We start from the raw sequence: 20,586 nt of genomic DNA, 5'->3' as shown, positions 1-20,586 counted from the left end.
TTACAGAACAAAATAAAAAGAATTATAAGAGAATATTATGAACAACGATATGCCAATAAATTAGATCACTTAGATGAAACTGACAACTTCCTAGAAAAAGACATAAATTACTGAAACCAACTCAAGAAGAAATAGAAAATCTGAATATACCTATAACAAGTAGAGAAACTGAATTAACAATTTAAAAGCTACCCAAAGAGAAAAGCTGAGGCCCAGATGGCTTCCATACTACAAAATACTACATAGTACAGAATATTTTAAGATACATACTGAATACTAGAAACATTCAAGATTATTGATATGAAATTCCCAACTCATTCTATGAGGTCACTGCTATTCTGATATCTAAACGAAAGATACGAAAAGAAAGCCACAAATATATAGATCAGACAAAAATTCTCAACAAAACACTAGCCAACTGAATCCTGCAACATAAAGACAAGACTATACACCAAGACTGAGTGAGATTTATTACAGGAATACAAGATTGGTTTAACAACTGAAAATCAATATATTACACCATGTTAGTAGATTAAAAAACCAAAACCACATGACTATTTCAATAGACATAGAAGAGGCAAAATCCAACACCCTCCAGGATAAAAAAGTTTAACTAGGAATAGAAGCAGGAATGGTAAAAGACAGACATCAACTTAATGGAGAAAGACTGAATGCTTTCCTCATTAAGATATCCACTCTTACCTCTTCTATTCAACATTATACTGGAGGTTCTAGCCAGGGCAATTAGGTAAGAAAAAGAAATGAAAGACATCCAGATTGGAAAGGAATGGAAAGGAAGAAGTAAAACTATCTTTACTATATCTAATTTGCAGATGACATGATCTCATATACAGAGTATCCTAAGAAATCCACTAAAAATCTATTAGAAACAATAAAACATTTCAGTGAGGTTTCAGGATATAAGATTAACATTAACTAATCAATTGCAGTTTATACTTGAGCAATAAACAACCCAAAAAATTAATTAAGAAAACAATCTACTTATAATATCATCAAAAAGAATAAAATACTTAGGAATAATATTTAATAAAACTATAAGACTTGTACACTGAAAACTACAAAACAATGTCGGCATAAAGAAGATATAAATAAACATGAAGACATGTCATGTAGATGAATGGGAAGAATTAATATTTCTAAGACAGCAACAAAGCCAAATCTAGCCTCTGTATCCCGACACTGAATTGAATCTCGGAGACAAGAGTTTTGGGTGAAGTAGAATAGTTTTATTGCTTTGCCAGGCAAAGGGGGCCACAACGGGTTAATGTGTTCAAAACTGTGTGTCCCAAACCCAGGGGTGGCGGTGGTGGAGGTGGGGTGAGAAGTTTAATAGTCAAGGGGAGCAGGGTTGCTGGTAAGGATCAGGGTGCCTTGCTGCATTCCTTCAATCCAAAGATTATCTGGCATCAGGTGATGATGGGCAAACTGTGACCTTCTCTGGAATGAAGAGTGCTTCATCAAGTAGTTAACACCTTCCATTTGGTGGGGGTTTTAGTTCTGCAGAAGAGCTCAAAGTTATTGTTATGTGTATCCCTTGAGCGGGAACCAGGACCCTGCTCCTAAGGCTGCACTATTGTTTCTTGACTGCTCCTCACTTGTCTCTCCATCCTCTCCCTTCCCCAATTAGCAACTGTTTGAACCTGCCCTTTGGAACTCAGGGAAGGGGACACAGAAAGGTTTTTGTGCCCAGGAGCCCCACAGGGTCCTGCTTAGTTTCAGCAATATTCCCCAAATTTTATCTACAGATCTAAGGCAATCCCTATCAAAGTCTCAGATGCCTTTTTGAAAAACCTGAAAAGCCAAAACCAATATTTCTATGGTAACACAAAGGTACCAGAATAGTCTAAACAATCTTGAAAAAGAACAACAAAGTCGTAACATTCACACTTCCCAATTTTAAAACCTACTACAAAGCTACTGTAATCAAGACAGTGTTAGTACTGGCATAAGGATAGACATATAGATGAATGGAAAAAAGAATAAGAGCCCAGAGATAAACCCTTAGATTTGTTTGATTTCTGGCAGGGTGCCAAGAAAAGTCATTGAGAGTAGAATAGCTTTTCCAATAAATTATGCTGAAACCATTGTACATCCATACACAAAAGAATGGATTTGGAATCCTACCTCATAACATATACAAAAATTAACTCCGAGTAGATCATAGACCCAAATGTAAGAGCTAAAACTATAAAACTCTTAGAAGAAAACAGCAAATCTTTACGATCTTGAATAGGCAGTGTTTATTAGATATGACACCAAAAATACAAGCAACAAAAGAAAAAAATAGATAGATTGAATTTCATCAAAATTAAAACTTTTTTGCTTCAAGGGACATTATCAAGAAAGCTAAAGACAACCTACAGAATGGGAGAAAATTTTTGCTTGTCATATATCTGTCAAGGAACTTGTATCCAGAATATATAAAGAACTCTTAAACTTAACAGTAAGAAGTCAAGTAGCCCAGGTAAAAATGGGCAAAGAAGTTGAACAGACATTTCCCCAAAAACATACACATAGGGCCAATAAACATATGTAAGATGAATCATTAGTATTCAGAGAAATGCAGTATCAAAATCATGAAAAGACCCATGACAATGCTATAATGAAAAGGTCAGACAACAACTGTTGGTGAGAATGTAGAGAAATTAGAATCCTCATGCACTGCTGGTGAGAATGTAAAATGGTGCAATCACTTTGGAAAAATGTTTGGCAATACCTTGAAGTGTTAAGACATAAAGTTCATGTGTAACTGAAATTCCAGTCCTAGGTAAACATACCTGACAGAAACGAACTCACATGTCCATATAAAAACTTGTACTTGAATGTTCATAGCAGCATTAGTCATAATAGTCAAAAAGTGGCGACAACCTAAATATCTATCATTTAATGAATGAATCAACTAAATGTGATATATCCATACAATGGAATATTTTTCAGCAATAAAAAAGAATAAAATACTGATACATGCTACAACATGGATGAATCTTGAAAACATTAAGAGAAAGAAGCCAGATGCAAAAGACAACATACTGCATAATCATACTCGTGTGAAATGTCCAGAATTGGCAAATCCTTAGAGACAGAAAGTAGATTAATGGTTGCTGGGGCTGGAGTAGGGAGCAGATGAGACGGAGAGCAGAATGGAAATGACTATTAATGTGTATAAGGTTTCTTTTTGGGATGCTGTAAATATTCTAAAATTAGATTGTGGTGATGGCTGCAAAGTTCTGAATATACACCGAACTTTACACTTTAAGTGAATGATTTTTATGGTATATGAAATACATCTCATTAAAGCTGTTAAAAATATATTTACCAGTAAGAGTCTGATTCCTGTATCCAGATTTCGGTTCCACCATATGTCTGTATTGGAGATCAACAAGTGCACTGATGATACAATGACTGTCTCCAATAAAGCATTTTCTGTATTCTGCCATACCTGCAGTACACAAATTTACCACTTTACTAGGCAGAATTTGATAATCTAAGTAAACTGTTAGAGTAAACAAAATCATAATTAAATTTGGGAATAGGAAAATACTATTAAGTGCATATTAGCATTACCATTCTAAAAGCTCTTGTGAATCCAATGGAGACAGACACAGAGTGGAGTCCTTGTAAGGAACTGTCCAATGAAAGAAATGCTATCATAGCAAAAGGTGACACTAAGGCAAACAAGAAAAGAGACAAATTTAATGAAGGCAAAATAACCCCTTCTACCATATTTTATTTTGGCCTATGAGTATTTTTATGAGCACATTTAAGCAATGAGCTAAAAAAACCAATAAATAAACCAAAACATAGAATAAACACTTGTATGCAGTATAACATTATACAAATACAGAAATTCCATAATATTTTTGTACACTTCCTAGATAAAATACAAGTTTATTAATATTTGTCTTCCTACCTAGATTTATCAAAATCCGTCTGACAACACCAATCTTCATGAGCTTTGTTTGCTTCTCTAGGAATAAAGTCACAGTCTGCACATGCTTTGGATAGATAGGGTTCCGGAAAATTCCAAATATATAGACACTTTGAATTTCTTTAAGTATCCACAGTATTATAAATAATATCATCAAAATATAGCCAACAATAGCCTGGGGACTGTTTTTGGAATTCTGTGAGAAACCAGCAAAGTGATGCAACAAACCAGTTTCTAAGAGAGCCAAGACTAATACAATGCTGTAGAAAAGGTATTCCTTCCAAGCAAACTGTTTTGCCAAACCGTTGGGTAAAGCCTTAGATTTGGTTCCAACTCTGTGTCCGGTCACACTGTGTTTGAAGCCAAAAACAATCTCACTTAGGTTAAGACTCAGTAAGAATCCAAGTCCAGTCATGAAAAGAACCACACCAACAGTGCTGGGAATGAAATATGATGTTACAGCTGTTCCAGTAGAAATGATGAACATTATTAACAACCTGCAGAGGGGAAAAAAAAGATCTGCTTGAAAAGAAAAAATGTTCTTTGAGAATAAATTACATATCACTTTAATATTTAAAATAATTACCGTAGGTGGGTTGACATAGATGAGCCTCCAAGGCCAAACTCTAAAACCTGCTCCATTGCCCATAAGAAAAGTGCATCAGGTGGGGGTAGGGTCCCGAGTGCCCACAGAAAGGGTAAAAATATAAACAAGATGTGTAAAATCTGATTAATTTGTTCTAGAACTGGTATATTTACCATAAACCTACAATAAAAAGAAAATATTTAAATCATACAAAACAATAAATAGAAGATCTTTAAAGGAAAAACAAAACACATACACCTCCCTCTATACCCCACCTCTGCCCTGAAACAAAAGAATATTTACAGGAAGGTCCTAATCCCAAATTGCAAAAGATCAAAAACATAAATTGTGACCACTGTCCTTCCTCTATACCAGCAAGTACTCAATTGTATACAAGTGTAGTACAGGACGAAAATATTTCTCCCTTAAATCTTTAAATTACATTGGCTGCAATTCCACCAGTGATTCTATAGTTTAAAATTTTTTAATTTAAAATTGCAAGCAACCCTGGGAAAGCCAAAGCCTTCCTGCTGTTCATATCTTAGTAGCTAGCAAAGAGAGTAAGCTCTTCTCTTTTTCCTACTCTCTCCTGTACTGCCTTGCTCCCAGGTCCTGGAATTTGAAATCAGTATATTTAAAATCAGAGGTCAGCAACATTAGGTTATGAACATGTCTCTGGGTTAGCTTGGGAATTTAACAAACATATAATATTGTTTCTATTTTGTATAAACAGTGGTATGGATTTGAGAACACAAACTTGTACAACACAGTCTCATAAATTAGTGAAGGCTTCTATCTTAACTGGAGGAACTGGTTTTTGGTACAGCACTTACCAGTTAAACATAACATTATCAAATTGTTTCAAATAATTTAACAAAAACTTTAAAGCACAGAGGAATAAACATTATCAATATGTTACTAAGTTTTTGGAATAAGGTTAGCCAAACACCTTGCCTGGAAGCCAACAACGCTGTAGTACTTATGGAGTTCCAAAGACAACTTTCAAAAGAGAAAACTAAATCTCAAAACTTATAGCATAATAACTGTACTTGAATATCTGAGCTGCTAGGAATCAAAGTCAAGGAGAAAGCCAACTAACATTTATACACTTAAGTGTATGTTAACAGCCGAGAAGCAAATGCATAGCAACTATGATTATAATAATGGTATAATGTGCTTCCTTACACAGATATCAGGACGATGCCAGCTAATGCACTCTGTTTCATAATGTATGTCCTTCAAATTTTTATAAGCAGAGAGAATTAACGAACACAAGGTTAACAATGTGATGCTAAATTAGAGGATACTTTCTGTAGTGTAGTTTTAAAAAAAAATTCATTTCATTCTGAGAAGAAAACACTCCAGTAACAAAAAAGAAAATCAAACCACACACAATAAGCCACAGGAAGGTCAAGGAAAACATGTAGATTTGTACAGTTTTTTGTTTTGTTTTTTTTTTAAAGACAACACTTCTCTTGCTAACATATTCAAGGAAAGGATAATTTGTGTAAAAATAATGTATACTTAGGAAATATGTTATCCAAGTTCCATTTTACCCCCCCAATCTCTTTTTGTTCTTAAGTAAACAAGCAATAGTACAGAAAAGTGTTTATACACAAAGATAGCACAATATAAGAATACATAATTGAAATAACCAAACATTGTGATTACTTTCCTGTGTGTATGACTCAGGATGATCAAACAGATGATTACTGTGGTTCTTTTATAACAGAAAAATGTTTAAATTCTAAAATTTCTGATAACATTACAGTAATTTTCTAGAGCAAAAAAATCTAAGCCCACAAGAAAAAACTGTTTTTCTAATAACCATAAAAATATTTCAAATTCTGTACACTCACTAAGATCCACATGCCCAGAAAAAGATGTTCCTAATATGTAGTGGCTAAGATGATATAAACATGCATCATTCATTCAAACAGTTCCTGAGAGTCTATGAACTAAGCACTGAAGGTTTCACACTTGTCTTTGATAAAAATGCATAGAAAAAGTCATTTAAAATTATTAATATACAACTGTACTAGGTAGACTAAAGAATGCAGGAAAAGAAAAGATCACTACACTGTAGGGCTTGTCTCTTCAACTTTCACATTCTCTGAAAGAATATTAAGATACAACTTGACATATCTGACAACTCTCCAAATTCGAATAGAGTACACATTTTATACAGTATTTATATGCAGTATCACACCTACTACTGCATAAAGAACATCTTGATTATTATTGTTAAGAAGATAAAATTTTTCTAAAATTGAAATGGGAGGTAATTTTTCTATATAAACTTCATATTTTCTTTAAAAATAGGTTCGAGGACTGCCTCTTTTATAGTTGAAAAAATCTTTTTATAATCATTAAACTGTAAACATTAAAACTATATATTAAATCCAACTTGAATATAGTAAAAAAAAATTTTATGCTCTTTTATTGAGAAATGAAAAATGAGTAGTCAAGGTAACCAAATTATAAATTAACTGAGATTTTTAAAAAGATTAAAAGAACCTAGGGCATCATTTAAATGCAAAGATGTTTTATAGCAGGTAATTTCTGATATCAGAAATGGCACAGTGAGATAGTAACTCAATAATTTATATTCTGAAAATAAGAATGTTATAAATAAATCTTTCAAAAGGGGTCAAATGTATACATATACATTTAAACTCAATTTTATTGCTAATTTTTCAAAATCAAGTTTTTAATTGTAATATATTTTATAGTTAGTAAATGGCTGTGGTACTAAGAAATCAATTACAATAGAATTTCCATAAATTAACTCTCCTCTTACAATATTTGATTAGGTGAAGAACTACAAGGGTATTATAGTGTTCTTTGGTCCATAAATGTAGCACAATTAGAAGAGGTTAAGAGTTAAGGAATAGCAGAAATCTAAGAATTGGTCAGTTTCAGTACACAAACTGGCTATATATTTTTAAATGCCTTGTCTTCTTTTGGGCTACCATAACAAAGTACCATAGACTAGGTGGCTCAAACAATAGAAATTTATTTCTCACAATCTGAGATCAGAGTGCCATTACGATTGGGTTCGGATGAGAACTCTCTTCCTGGCTTGCAGAGAGCCAACTTCTCACTGTATTCTCACATAGTGGAGAAAGAGAGAGAGATGGAACTCTCTGGTGTCTCTTCTTATAAGGGCACCAATTCCATCAGGAACTAGGGCCACCCTGATGACCTAATTACCTCCCAAAGACCCTCTCAAAATATCACTACATTGGGGGTTACGGCTTCAACAGAAGAATTTTGAAGAGACACACACATTCAGCCCATAACATTCCACCCTGATCTCCCAAATTCATGTTCTTCTTACATGCAAAATACATTCATTCCTTCCCAACAGCCACAAAATTCTTAACTCATTCCAGCACCAACTCTAAAGTCCATCCTGAGGCAAAATCCTCTCCAGCTGTGAACCTGTGAAACCAGAAATGCTTTGTTTCCAAAACACAGTGGTGGGACCGGCAAAGGACGGACATTCCCATTCCAAAAGGGAGAAACAGGAAAGAAGGGGTGATAGGTCCCCAAAAAAGTCCAACATCTGGCAAGGCAAATTCCCTTAGATTTTAAGGTTGTAGAATAACCCTCTTTTGTTTCATACTCTGCCCTCCAGGCCCCCAGGGCAGCAACATCACCCAAAAAGTTCTAGGTGAGGGTACCACCCCAAGAGCTCTGCAGGGTAGTACCAGCCCCAAGGCTTCCAGAAGAGGCTTTCTAGCTTGTTGAAACCTGATAATCTCTGAATCACTTTTCAGATCATTTGGTGCTTAAGAAAAGCGCCATGTTCACCATCAAATAGCTCTAATATCCCTGTCCTGTCAAATTTAATAACTTTAATAGCCTTCATCCATTACATCTTTAGTTCAAACTGGAAGTGTTTCTGCTCTTATAATCCCAGAAACTCTTCACTGAGCGACAGTCCAGCCACACCCCTTCAGAACATGCTTTCTCTTTTTTTGCAATATGGATAGACTGAAAATTTCCCAAATCTTCAAGTTCTGGTTCCATTTTGTTTAGCAATTGCTTCTTCAATTCATCTCTCTCCTTTTATATTTTACTATAAGCAGTCAGGAGAAATCAAGCTGTTCATTCAACACTTTGCTTAGAAATCTCCTCGGCTATAAATCCAAATGTATCACTCTCAAGTTCTACCTTTCACAAAATATTAGAAAATGATTCAGCTAAGTTCTTTGCCACTTTATAACTAGGATCGCCCTCTCCTCCAGTTTCCAATAACATGCTCTCACTGCTGTCTTGAGACTTCACCAGAATTACCTTTAATGTCCACATTTCTAGCACACACTTCAAAACTCTTCCAGCCTCTACCCATTACCCAATTCCAAAGCCACTTCTACACTTTTAGGTATTTGTTATGGGAGCACCCATCTTCTTGGTATCAAAATCTTAGCCAGCTCATAATCAAATACCATAGTCGGGTGACTTAAACAACAGAAATTTATTTCTCACAGACCTGGAGTCTGGAAGTCTGAGATTAGAGTGCCACCATGATCAGGGTATGGTGAAAACTCTCTTTCTGGCTTGAAGACAGCTGCCTTCTCATTTCATCTTCATATGTTGGAGGGGGAAATCAGGCTCTTTAGTGTGTCCTCCTATAAGGGTACTAATCCCATCATAGCAGGGCCCCACCCTCATTATCCTAATTAGCTCCCAAAGACCCCATCTCCAAATATCACCACATTGGGGGTTAGGGATTTAATATATGAATGAGGGTGGTACAAACACTCAGTCCATAAAGCGGTGCCTGTACATTTCTACCTGTGATAGAGAAAGCTGCACTCTATAGGAACAGAGAAAGAAATGTCAGATTTAGAAAAGGCAAGCAAAAGAAGTCATCAAATAATTTTGTTTAAAATTGCTATTTTCTATTTTTCTTCCATAGCAAACTGATTAAAAAAATCAATATTCTATATAATTACTATAACAAAATTAAATAAGTTATTTTATTCATCTTAAATCCACTCAATCTGTGCATTAACATTTATGTGTATAAATTCTCTATTTTCCCTTCACAGGAAAGTTCCATCTCATTTCACAGGTTTCACCCAGGCTATCTTACAGATTCATGGCTCCTTATTTAAAGTAAAACACAGGATTGAAATTTTGCTTATTTATCTTATCTTATAAAGGGTTTTCTTTTTACTCTTCAACAAGATTTAATTACTGCTTTAGGATGAATGTTTAACAAAGATTAGTCCTATGAGATTATTCATCAAAACAACCTATCACCCAATGGTCTGGTGACTTTTAATTCATAGATTATTTTCTTTTCATACTAAGGAGAGTGCTCTTACTATGTATGCTTAAAAATAAGGTTATAAAGTATTTGATAGCTTATTACCTGTGTGCAAGATCTATAGAAACAAAGAAAAAAATATAAAGAGGTCTCATAAGAGGAGTGATTTCATAAGTATCCTGGGTTTGGAAAGTTGCAGTCTCTGTAGCTGTGTTTACAATTAATGAATATTCTCCTATACACAATGTCATCCATCCAAAGAAAAACAGTAGAACAGTGCCTCCTGCACTGCTATACAGCAGAGTTATTCTATTCGGAAGCAAATACCATGTTCCAAGACCACACACTAAGCCAGCAAGAAAAGAATGAAAAACGGTATTGGCTGTATGTTTTTTGCCAGGAATTAGAAATTTGATCGTCTCAGCACCAGCACAACTTGTAAATTCATGTTCATCTTCCTCTGCTAAGATATCTGTGGTCAGCATTCTTTCCACTGTCACCCATCTGCTTCTGGCGTATAAACTTGTGAACTGGATGACAAATGCAGTGAAAAGCATTAGTCCACCTGAAAGTGCTGCTGTATAATAGTCTTCCAGGATGCCTAACTGGTACAAAAGTGTTCCTATTCCACCCAAAACCCATGGCATCAAAAAAAGGATAATCTGATTAACATATATGTAAGGAGGGGCACAATGGCCTAAATTGAATCGAGGGCCTCCAAGAACAGTCTGTGGAAAGCGCTTCAGAAAGAAGTCCTGTTTGTAATCATTCAGCAGAGGCACATCTGGACTCATCCTTCTCACTCAGGATTATTCTGAAAGTCACATCTTTTTCTGTAACACAGCAGTCTCTAAGAAAAAGAAAAAAAAACTATTTGAAAATATCATACTTAAAACATGAGGGAGAAAAATCCCATATTTCCATTAGTTAGTTCCCTAGTGCAGGATTTGTAACTTCACTTCTCTAGCTCCTTCCCATTGCCTGACACATACTTGGCACAAAACAAGTAGTTGCTAAGTACTTTTTTTTTAATTTGGAAAAAAGTCATATTCACTATTAATTTACCTGGAACTTAGATAAACTTGGAATTTCAGATTTTGAGGTCAAAGGAAAGTTCAAAAAGCCAGTACTCTCAACTCAAATCTACTAGTGGTTTAACCGATCATTTCCCTGAGTGCTTCTGTTGTTTGTTTCTTAACTTTTCTATTACAAGGGTGAGCAAAATTTTTCTATAAAGGGTCAAATAGTAAATATTTTTCTGTTACAATGACTCAACCCAGCTGTTGTTGCAGAAAAGCAGCCATAGATAAGTGGATATTAGTAGCTGTCTTCCAATATAACTTTACAGTATTTATATACAAACAGGCTATGGGCCAGATTAGCCTGTGGGCCATAGTTTGCCAACCCCTGCTCTATAAAATAAGGATATTCTCTATAATTCCTTTGAATTGAAATGGAAATAGAAGTGGAAAATAGAAATACTAAGTGTTAGTCACATCACTTAACAATTATAGTAAACTTTTCTGATAATTCAAAAAGTCAAACCCTGCTAAAATAGTAGCATTTCAATAAAAAGCCACTGGCAGCTCAACATGCAGTAGGAAGGACAATGAACTGGAAACCAAAGGACTCCAAGAGTCAGATTACATGCTTATTATCAAGCATATTATTACTATGTTACCACATGCAAACCACTTCATGCCTCAATTTTTAGTCTCTCTTTCTCTTGTCAGTTTCCAAAATCTACCAGAACTAGCAAAACATGAAATAATAAAAGGACCCATATATGCTTTAGTCTAGATTATTTTCATTTAAGGGCCATAAAAAACTAAGGATCAAATAATATGGATTCTGTTCTCTTCAACTTTCCCTTTTCCTGTTTCTGAAAAACAGTTGCCTGTTAACAAGATCAGCTAGTGAAGCATTACCTCAGGGGTCATATACTAAGTTAGAAATGAAAAATTAAGTTTAAAGCCATCTTCATAAGGACAGACATATAGACCAATAGAATAGAATAAAGCGTCCAGAAATAAACCCTCACATATACAGTCAAATATTTGACAAGGGTGCCAAGATCATTCAATGAGGAAAGAACAGTCTGCAAAAAATGGTGTTGGGAAAACTGCGTGTCCACATGCAAAAGGATGAAGTTAGATCCTTACCTAACACCATATACAAAAGGTAACTCAAAATGGATCAAGAGCTTTAAAGCATAAGACCTAAAACAACAACAATCTTAAAAGAAAACATAGGACAAAGCTTCTGATATTGGATTTGGCAATGATTTCTTGGGTATGACACCAAATGTACAGGTAACAAAAGAAATAGACAAAATGGACTTCACAAAAATTAAATCATGTGCATCAAAAGACACTATCAACAGAGTCAAAAGACAATTAACAGAATGGGAGAAAAAAATAAGTTGTGAATATCCAGGATATATAAAGACCTCCTAAAACTCAACAACAGAAACACAAACAATCTAATTCAAAAACTGGCAAAGAACTTGAACAGACATTTCTCTAAAGAAGATATATAAATGGCAATAAGTACATGAAAAGATGCTCAACATCACTAATCATTAAGGAAATGCAAATCAAAATATGAGATAACACTTCATGTTCATTAGGATAGCTACTATCAAAAAAAAAAAAAAAAAACCCAGAAAATAAGTGTTGCCAAGGATGTGGAAAAATTGGAACCCTGTGCACTGATGGTAGGAAGGTAAAACAGTACAGTTGCTGTGGAAAACAGTATGGTAGTTCCTCAAAACATTAAAAATTGAATTACCATATGATCTAAGAATTCCACTTCCTGATATATACTACAAAGAGTTGAAAGCAGGGTATCAAAGAAATAATCTGTATACTCACGTTTACAGCAGCATTATTCACAATAATTAAAAGGTGGAAGCAAACCAAGTGTTCATCAAAGGATGAATAAATAAGCAAAATTTAGTATACACAATGGAATATTATTCACCCTTAAAAAGGAAGGAAATCCTGCAAATTGCTATATCATGGGTGAAACTTTAGGACATTATGCATAGTGAAATACGCCAGTCACCATAAGACAAATACTATATAAATCTACAAGGTACTTAGAGTAGTCAAAATCACAGACAGAAAGCAGAATAGTGGTTGCCATGGGCTGAGGGCAGAGGAGAATGGGTCGTTACTGTTTAATTGGTATAGAGTTTTACAAGATGAAAAGAATCACTGGGAGAGACAGTGATGATGCCTGCACAACAATGTGAATGCACTGAGTATCACTGAACTGTACACTTAAAAATGGTCAAGATGGTAAATTTTATGCTCTGTGTATTTTACCACACACAAAAAATTTAAAGCCATCTTAAAGTAACCTTTCTTCCTATCAGTTTAAAAGAGTCTTTCTGCAAGTCACTTCTACCCAACCAACAACAGCCATGGAGGGAGCTTTTGGGTATCACAAAAGGTTTTTTGGTCATCACTAAGAATTACTACCTTAGAGCACCTCTTGCTATATTTTTGGGAAATTCTTTATACTGTAAATGTTTATCGTCTTATATCTTCCAGCTACTAGCCTTAGCTCTATATAGAAAGTCATAGCTTTTACTCACATGACAGCCCTGCAAGTACTCACAAAATAACAGAATCACAGGGCCAGATGGAACCTTAATGGTTGATCGTTTAACCTCAGGAAATGAAAAGATTGCCTCCCTCCCCTCTGAATGAGCGTATCTCCTGTACCGATGTCAGTGATGTCAGTGTATTGTACTGATATGCTTGTTCAGTACAAGCCATAGGTAAGTAAGGACATGCTCCTATGAGTGTGGGTAAAGATTCTGATTTCAATTACCTATGGATGATACTATCAGACAGGTAATCGAGCTTGGATGGCTGGCCTGAGCATTTTGAAGAATCTAGATGTACCTGAAATTTCCCCAGGGAGTTAGGTAAAAGCTGACCCCTCCTTCTCCACTGAAGCAAGTGAGGAACAAGGTGAGATGGCTCGCTGGGAAAGGAAGCCAGAAATCGAAGATATCTTATAAACTAGATTATCTAGCTGCATGTTACTACCCATATTCATTAACCTTTTAGTACTTCTGAGTCTTTTGTAAATTTAGTTTAAATGTTCACCCATTTGATGGAATACTCTGTGATTATATTCCAAACAGTGGAATATTCTCAAGATCTACTGTTGATTTGGAAACATGGAAAGATGCCCACAATATACTGCAAAGTACAATAAACACACCGATGATCCCATTTGTATTAGAAAAAAAAAGTACACACACTTGTCCGTATACATGGTTATTCGGTGTGTATAAGTGTAAAAAATTTCAAAAGTTATACTCACTAGGCTGTGTTTGTGTGTATTTTACATATAACATTTTGACACCTCTTTAAAGTACCAAATATCCTCTAGAACTCTCAACCCATGCCCTGTAAACACATCCTGTGGCCTTCTGGGTGCCTATGCTCATACCCTTTCCTTTGCCCAGGATGTCTTCTCCTTCCTTCCATAATTACTAATCTTAGTCAACTTTCAAGATTCAGTCTAATCCATACTGAAAATTTTGCAGAGCACTTAGACCAAACTATGCCTCTCTCCTATCTGTGTATCAAAAACATTGCTTGTTCATAGTACTCATCTTGTAACATGTATCAACAGAGGGCATTTCTTGTATTGTTCACCTCTTTACATGTTATCTTTTCAAATGTTTTTCTTTTCTCTGCTATTATTTGTGGGTAAGGGCCAAATCTTGAGATACTTCTGATTCTCCATAATATTTAGTAAAATACTGTACCTTGGCACAGAAAGGCATGTATTTAGTACATTACTGGCATAGCTTAAGTAAGATGATTAAAGTTGGAGAACATTAAATATTGTTGTTAAAAGGGAAGTTGGATGTTATTTACTGTTTTTGAAAACTTCTTCCAGCACATCCTGCCCCATTCAAAACAGTAAACCCATAAATTCTTTATTCCCAGTTTTTAAATGTTTGGAAAGTATCTTCATTTATTTTTCTTATGGACTAAATAATGGTGTCTAATGATAGTACTATTGGCTCAGAGAAGATTTTGCCTAGAGCAGTATAGTATCCCAGTAATACTGGAGCAGGATGGGCCTGAGGGAGAAACATGGCTGGGTTTCTCCCATGGAGAAGGAAATGGCTAGAGGATTTTAACATGTGAGAAGTCCAATTTTAATTTGCTCCTTGTCTTATGCTACACTTTAATCTCCTTCATTACCAGGAAGGAGCAACTAGTTCTTACTGGGAGAGAAAAACAGGAAGAACGGCAGACACAAGAGGCAAAATAAGGCAGGAGCGATAATAAAGTGAGGGCAGATGAAAAAGTATGAAGGGTATAAGTTCCCTCAAGAAGCCTTAGGAGAATGGGGGAGGACACTGGGATGGTGATTTATTTTAATGGAATATAAAAAGAAAGGCTGAAGGATACAGGATTGTTTGCCCTACAGAATGTTTTTTGAAAAGGTGTCTGTGGTCAAAGAAGTTTGAGAAACTATATACCAGACTGCAATCTTGAAGAGTCACAATGGATATCAGCATACTAAAGACTCTGAGACATCTTCAAGTTAAAAAAAATACCACTGCAAATCTGCTTAAAATATGTCATTTGAGATTTCCAAACTTATTTGTCCTTGGAACCCATTTTTCCCTTGATATCTAATAACAGATCATGTGTGCAGTGTTTTATGGAAACTGCTTTCAGAAATATCGGCCTGGGCTTCAATCACAACCTTAAAGATTTAGGTAGGTGAAGTAGAGTTAAAAAGATAGGGGGCTTCCCTGGTGGCGCAGTGGTTGAGAGTCCGCCTGCCGATGCAGGGGGCACGGGTTCGTGCCCCGGTCCGGGAAGATCCCACATGCCGTGGAGCGGCTAGGCACAGTGAGCCATGGCCGCTGAGCCTGCATGTCCGGAGCCTGTGCTCCGCAACGGGAGAGGCCACAACAGTGAGAGGCCCGCGTACCGCAAAAAAAAAAAAAAAAAAAAAAGATAGGAATGTCATGAACAAAGGTACACAAGAAAAAAAATCATGGAAATTTGATAGCAAGTACATCAGGTTGTTTTTTCTAGTATTTTAAGGATAAAAGAGAATTACATGACAGATATTGTAAATTCATTTAGGCAAAAATTATGATAAATTGGTACTGTTTGACTTAAACTTTAATTACAGATCCTGGAATACTTCAAAAATATTTTATTTGTATGAAATGACAGTTACATTTCTATAGAGAGATCTTCTAAGTCCTAATCCGGATTAGTAGCGTGAAAAAATAAAATCAGAATAATTAAAACTAACTCCCTGGGGCTTCCCTGGTGGCGCAGTGGTTGAGAGTCCGCCTGCCGATGCAGGGGACACGGGTTCGTGCCCTGGTCCGGGAAGATCCCGCATGCCACGGAGCGGCTGGGTCTGTGAACCATGGCCGCTGAGCCTGCGCGTCCGGAGCCTGTGCTCCGCAACGGGAGAGGCCACAGCAGTGAGAGGCCCGCGTACCGCAAAAAAAAAAAAAAAAAAAACTAACTCCGTGAATGAGAATTTGGCATATGCTCTGAAAGATTGTTAAAGACAGATTGATGCATTTATATGGCTGCTACCTCCAACATGTTAAAATGAAAAATGGCTCAAGGCTTAGGGAAAAAAATTTTTAAGCTGTGAAAAGAGAAGTTAAGGGATAAAGGTGGCATCACAATAATCATTTAGGCCATATGCTTTCTTCATATGCTACTCTGAAAGCAGGACAACAAAATAGCCATAGAAATGTTACTTTTTTTGGAATTTGAGCCACATTTCTTACCCATTATCCAAAAGGGTAGGAAACAGAGATCAATTTAGCAATGACCTAGAAAGGAGTACTTAGTTGCCAAAACTTTAACTCAGTAACCATGCAATATATCAGACTGAAAATCCCTTAAAACAAAGAAAGAGATAACAAAAAGTGGCAGTTTTGGGGGATTATACTGAATTTATAGTTCTCTAAATTTGGCAAAAAGAATTCCTAGAAATAGAAGTTTTAGCAATTGCCTGATTTTGGTTAGCAAAGGTTACTTTTTTTTTTTTTAATCTAGCATATTGTTTTTATTGTTGGTTGATTTCATTCATTGAATCCACACATTTATTTTCTGTTCTATTACGTTAGATTTTTTTTTTACGGCAAGGACACTTAACATATGATCTACCCTCTTAAATTTTCAAATGTACAATACAGTATTGTTAACTAGCAACACAATGTTGTACAGTAGATCTCTAGAACTTATTTATCTTGTATAACTAAAACTTGTTAAACAGCAACTCTCCATTTATTCCTCCCCCAAGTGCCTGGCACATCATTCTACTCCCTGTTTCTAGGACTTGGATGATTTTAGATACCTCATGTAAGTGGAATCATGCAATATTTGTCCTTCTGTGATTGTCTTATTTCATTTACCATGTCTTAGGCTCATCCATGTTGTCACATATGGCAGGATTTCTTTCCTTTTCAGGGCTTACTAATATTCCATTTTCTGTATATACTACATTTTCTTTATCCATTCATCAGCTGATGGACACTTGGTTTGCTTCCACTATTTGGCTATTATGAATAATGCTTCAGTAAACGTGAAAGTGCAAATATGTTGAAAGACCTTGCTTTCAATTCTTTTGGATAAATACCCAGAAGCCGAATTGCTGGATCACATGGCAGTTCTATTTTTAATTTTTTGAGGATTCCCCATACTGTTCAGTAGCACTGTGCTACTTCTGTGTGACGTACCATTTTGGATTCCCACCAACAGTAGGAAGCTTCCAATTTCTCCACAACCTCCCCAACACTTGTTATCTTTTGTTTTTTTATAACAGCTATCCTAACAGGTGTGAGGTGATATTGAATCCACACATATTTACTGAGCACTTCTGCACTGTACCTCAACTATAGTTTTGTTGTACTTTCAGGAAACTTATTATGTTTTAATACTTGTCAAATTTTACTAACTCTGGCAAGATATGAAACAACTTAATTCTCAGTTACTCTGGATAGAAATCATCTGTCATCACCAGAACACATATGTGTACTTTTTAGATAGCCAAGTACTAACTGTTGAGGGTACTAATAGGAATCTACAGATGCAAAGATAGTTACCCCTGTAATTATGAAAATACTCTATGGAATCTGAACCAAATGCTATGCCATGGATTAACAGCTAGATTCTTGAAGAGTCTTTTGAAAGACATTTGGTGCTTAAAGATGAAAAATACAGTTCGTGTTTTAGTTTATCGATTATGTAGTAAGCACACTCCTCCCTTACCAGTAAAAGGAAAATCTACCCAAGTGCCTAAAAAGAACAAGGACGTTAACATCTCTTTGGCTATACAAAATGGTAATTTTTTAAATTCCAGATTTTGAAGGGTCTTTCAGTTTAAGAGTTTTCTGTAAATTCACAGGAATTGGTATGTAGGGAAAACTCTGACTGGATGGGAGGGGTGATTAGATAGCTCAAAGGATCTATTTATTGCAGATTATGTATTGGCAATGCTTCCCAGGTGGAATGATGAGTTGTTGGTTCTATGATTCACACTTCCCAAATGTACAACACTAGAACATGAACTGATAGCATTCCATTACTTACAGAAAACTAAGATGGTAGGAAATAGCCAAAGGTCACATCAGAGCATCATAAATGTGCAGCACTGCCAGTAATACTTCTGCTCCTATCCCAATCTACCCTTCCCACACCTCACACATCTTAGCCATTATAAATTCAAATGGATTAATAAGCTCTTCCTTCAAAATCAAGTATCAGGCAAATGAAGTCTACCACTCACATGAATTACCAGAAATAAATCAATATATTTTACAGAAAGTAAAACTGAGAACCTGTGATATTAAGTGACTGAACCAACACATAATGTCAGCTGGAAGAATACAGAGTTTTTCAATCACACCAAGCTACTGACATATGAAAGGAAAATTTCTTTTGTGAATTAAGAAATAGAAGGACAAGCTTGGAAAAAGGGTTTTCCAAGGAAGGTGGACCTAAGAGATATCTACAAATGTCAAAATAGGAAGCTTTTGTTAGCTAAGCCAGCATGGCCATGGCAGGTAGGACTGCTTGATAAGACATAAACAAACACAAGTGGGTAAAGTGTCTAAAAGAAAAGGTTCTCACCATGAAGAAAGTGAAAACAACTCACAGAATGGGAGAAAATTATTGCAAAAAATATATATGTTAAGGGACTTATATCTAGAATATAGAAAAATCTCTTACAACTTAATAATGAAAAAACAAATAATTTAAAAATGGGCAAAGGATCTGAATTTCTCCAAAGATAATATACCAATGGCCAGTATAAGCACACAAAATGATGCTCAACAACATTACTCATTGGGGAAATGCAAACCAAAACCACAATGAGATATCACTTCAAATCCACTTGACTGGCCACCAGAAAGATGGACAATAACAAGTACTGCCGAGTTTATGGAGAAATCAGAACTCTCAAGTGATAATGTAAAATACTGCAGCTGCTTTGGAAACAGTCTAGCAGTTCCTCAAAAGGCTAAACATAGAGTTACCCTATGACCTAACAATTTCATTCCTAGGTATTCACCCAAGAGAAATGAAAACATAAGTCTACACAAAAATTTGTACATGAACATTCATAGCAGAAATATTATTAATAGCCAAAAAATGGAAACAACATAAACGGCCATCAACAGATGAAATAAAATGTAATATATCCATACAATAGAATAGTAATAGACTATAAATGACATTGAAGTACTGATGCATGCCACAACATGAATGAACCCTGAAAACAGAATGCTAAGTGGAAGAAGCCAATCACAAAAGGCCACATATTGTATAATTCCATTTATATGAATTGTCCAGGACCAGCAAATCTATAAAGACAGAAAACAGATTAGGGTATGCCTGGGCTGGTGGATACAGTGAGGACTGGGGGCAGGGAGAGTGACTGCTAAAGGGTACAGTCCTTCTTTTGGGAGTGATGAACATGTTTTAAAATTGAATTGTATGGAATGTGAATTTTTATCTCAATAAAGTTCTTACAGAAGAAAAAGAAACATTAAAGATCCCCAACGTGGTATTTTCTGTGGCAGTTAATAACTAGCAGGCATCTCTTTAAGTAGGAAATTTTAAAGCAATGGTCAGGTGCCCAAACAGTTAAATTACTAAAATGGCAACGTGTGAACTGGCTTTGGATGCTATGATAACAGTTTGGAAATTTGGCATAGGTGGTAGTAGACACTCAATAATATAAAGGATGGTCTTTGCCCTAAATGCAGGAATGAGCTAACAAAGGAAAAATCCACCTAATATTATACAGCTGAATAAGACAGAAAATAAATTCAGAGGTCTAATAAGTGACTTCTGATGGAGTAGACTTCATTGAAGTAAATGTTGGCCCTTGATAAACAGCGGGCTGTGGAGAGAGGATGCAGATCAGTGGGGATAGAGTTGTTCCTGTTCAGGGGTCCATGATTTGACCACAATGGGGCAAAAGGGGAGATAAAAGAGAGAATGAACACAGTAGTAAGGGGCATAGTGTGTAAACTTTATTGGGATAACAAAGCCATCCCTAAAATAAGACTGAAAGGGCCATTTTCCATTTCGCAAGTGTCTCTTAGAAATAAAATGCTAAAACTCAACGGGCTAACGCTGCCTTACGAAAGAAAATTAAAATCACACCAGATTGATGCCTCTAGCGACTGAGCTCATCTCACGTCTTAAAAAGTGCAATAATCACTCTGCACAGCCTTGG

At 35.7% G+C, this 20,586-nt stretch overlaps 1 protein-coding gene across 4 annotated transcripts in view; it reads right to left on the bottom strand.

Annotated features, from left to right (window-relative positions):
• Window positions 1-20,586, bottom strand: part of PCNX4 (pecanex 4) — a 45,015-nt gene that overhangs the window by 23,908 nt on the left and 521 nt on the right. For 2 of the 4 annotated variants that reach the window (XM_032621106.1, XM_032621108.1), the window contains exons 2-6: window positions 9,922-10,666; window positions 4,536-4,715; window positions 3,932-4,446; window positions 3,586-3,686; window positions 3,338-3,460 (exon numbers count right to left, since the gene is read on the bottom strand). In XM_032621106.1, the coding sequence (XP_032476997.1) occupies window positions 3,338-3,460; window positions 3,586-3,686; window positions 3,932-4,446; window positions 4,536-4,715; window positions 9,922-10,610 (1,608 nt within the window). In that variant the 5' untranslated portion in view covers window positions 10,611-10,666. Of the gene's footprint in view, window positions 1-3,337; window positions 3,461-3,585; window positions 3,687-3,931; window positions 4,447-4,535; window positions 4,716-9,921; window positions 10,667-20,586 lie in introns of those variants that run through there. The other 2 variants (XM_032621109.1, XM_032621107.1) reach the window with 2 other exon arrangements.

The sequence above is a fragment of the Phocoena sinus genome, chromosome 2 (assembly GCF_008692025.1).
Source record: "Phocoena sinus isolate mPhoSin1 chromosome 2, mPhoSin1.pri, whole genome shotgun sequence".
NCBI lineage: Eukaryota > Metazoa > Chordata > Mammalia > Artiodactyla > Phocoenidae > Phocoena > Phocoena sinus.
This window is presented reverse-complemented; position numbering and strand designations above follow the sequence as displayed.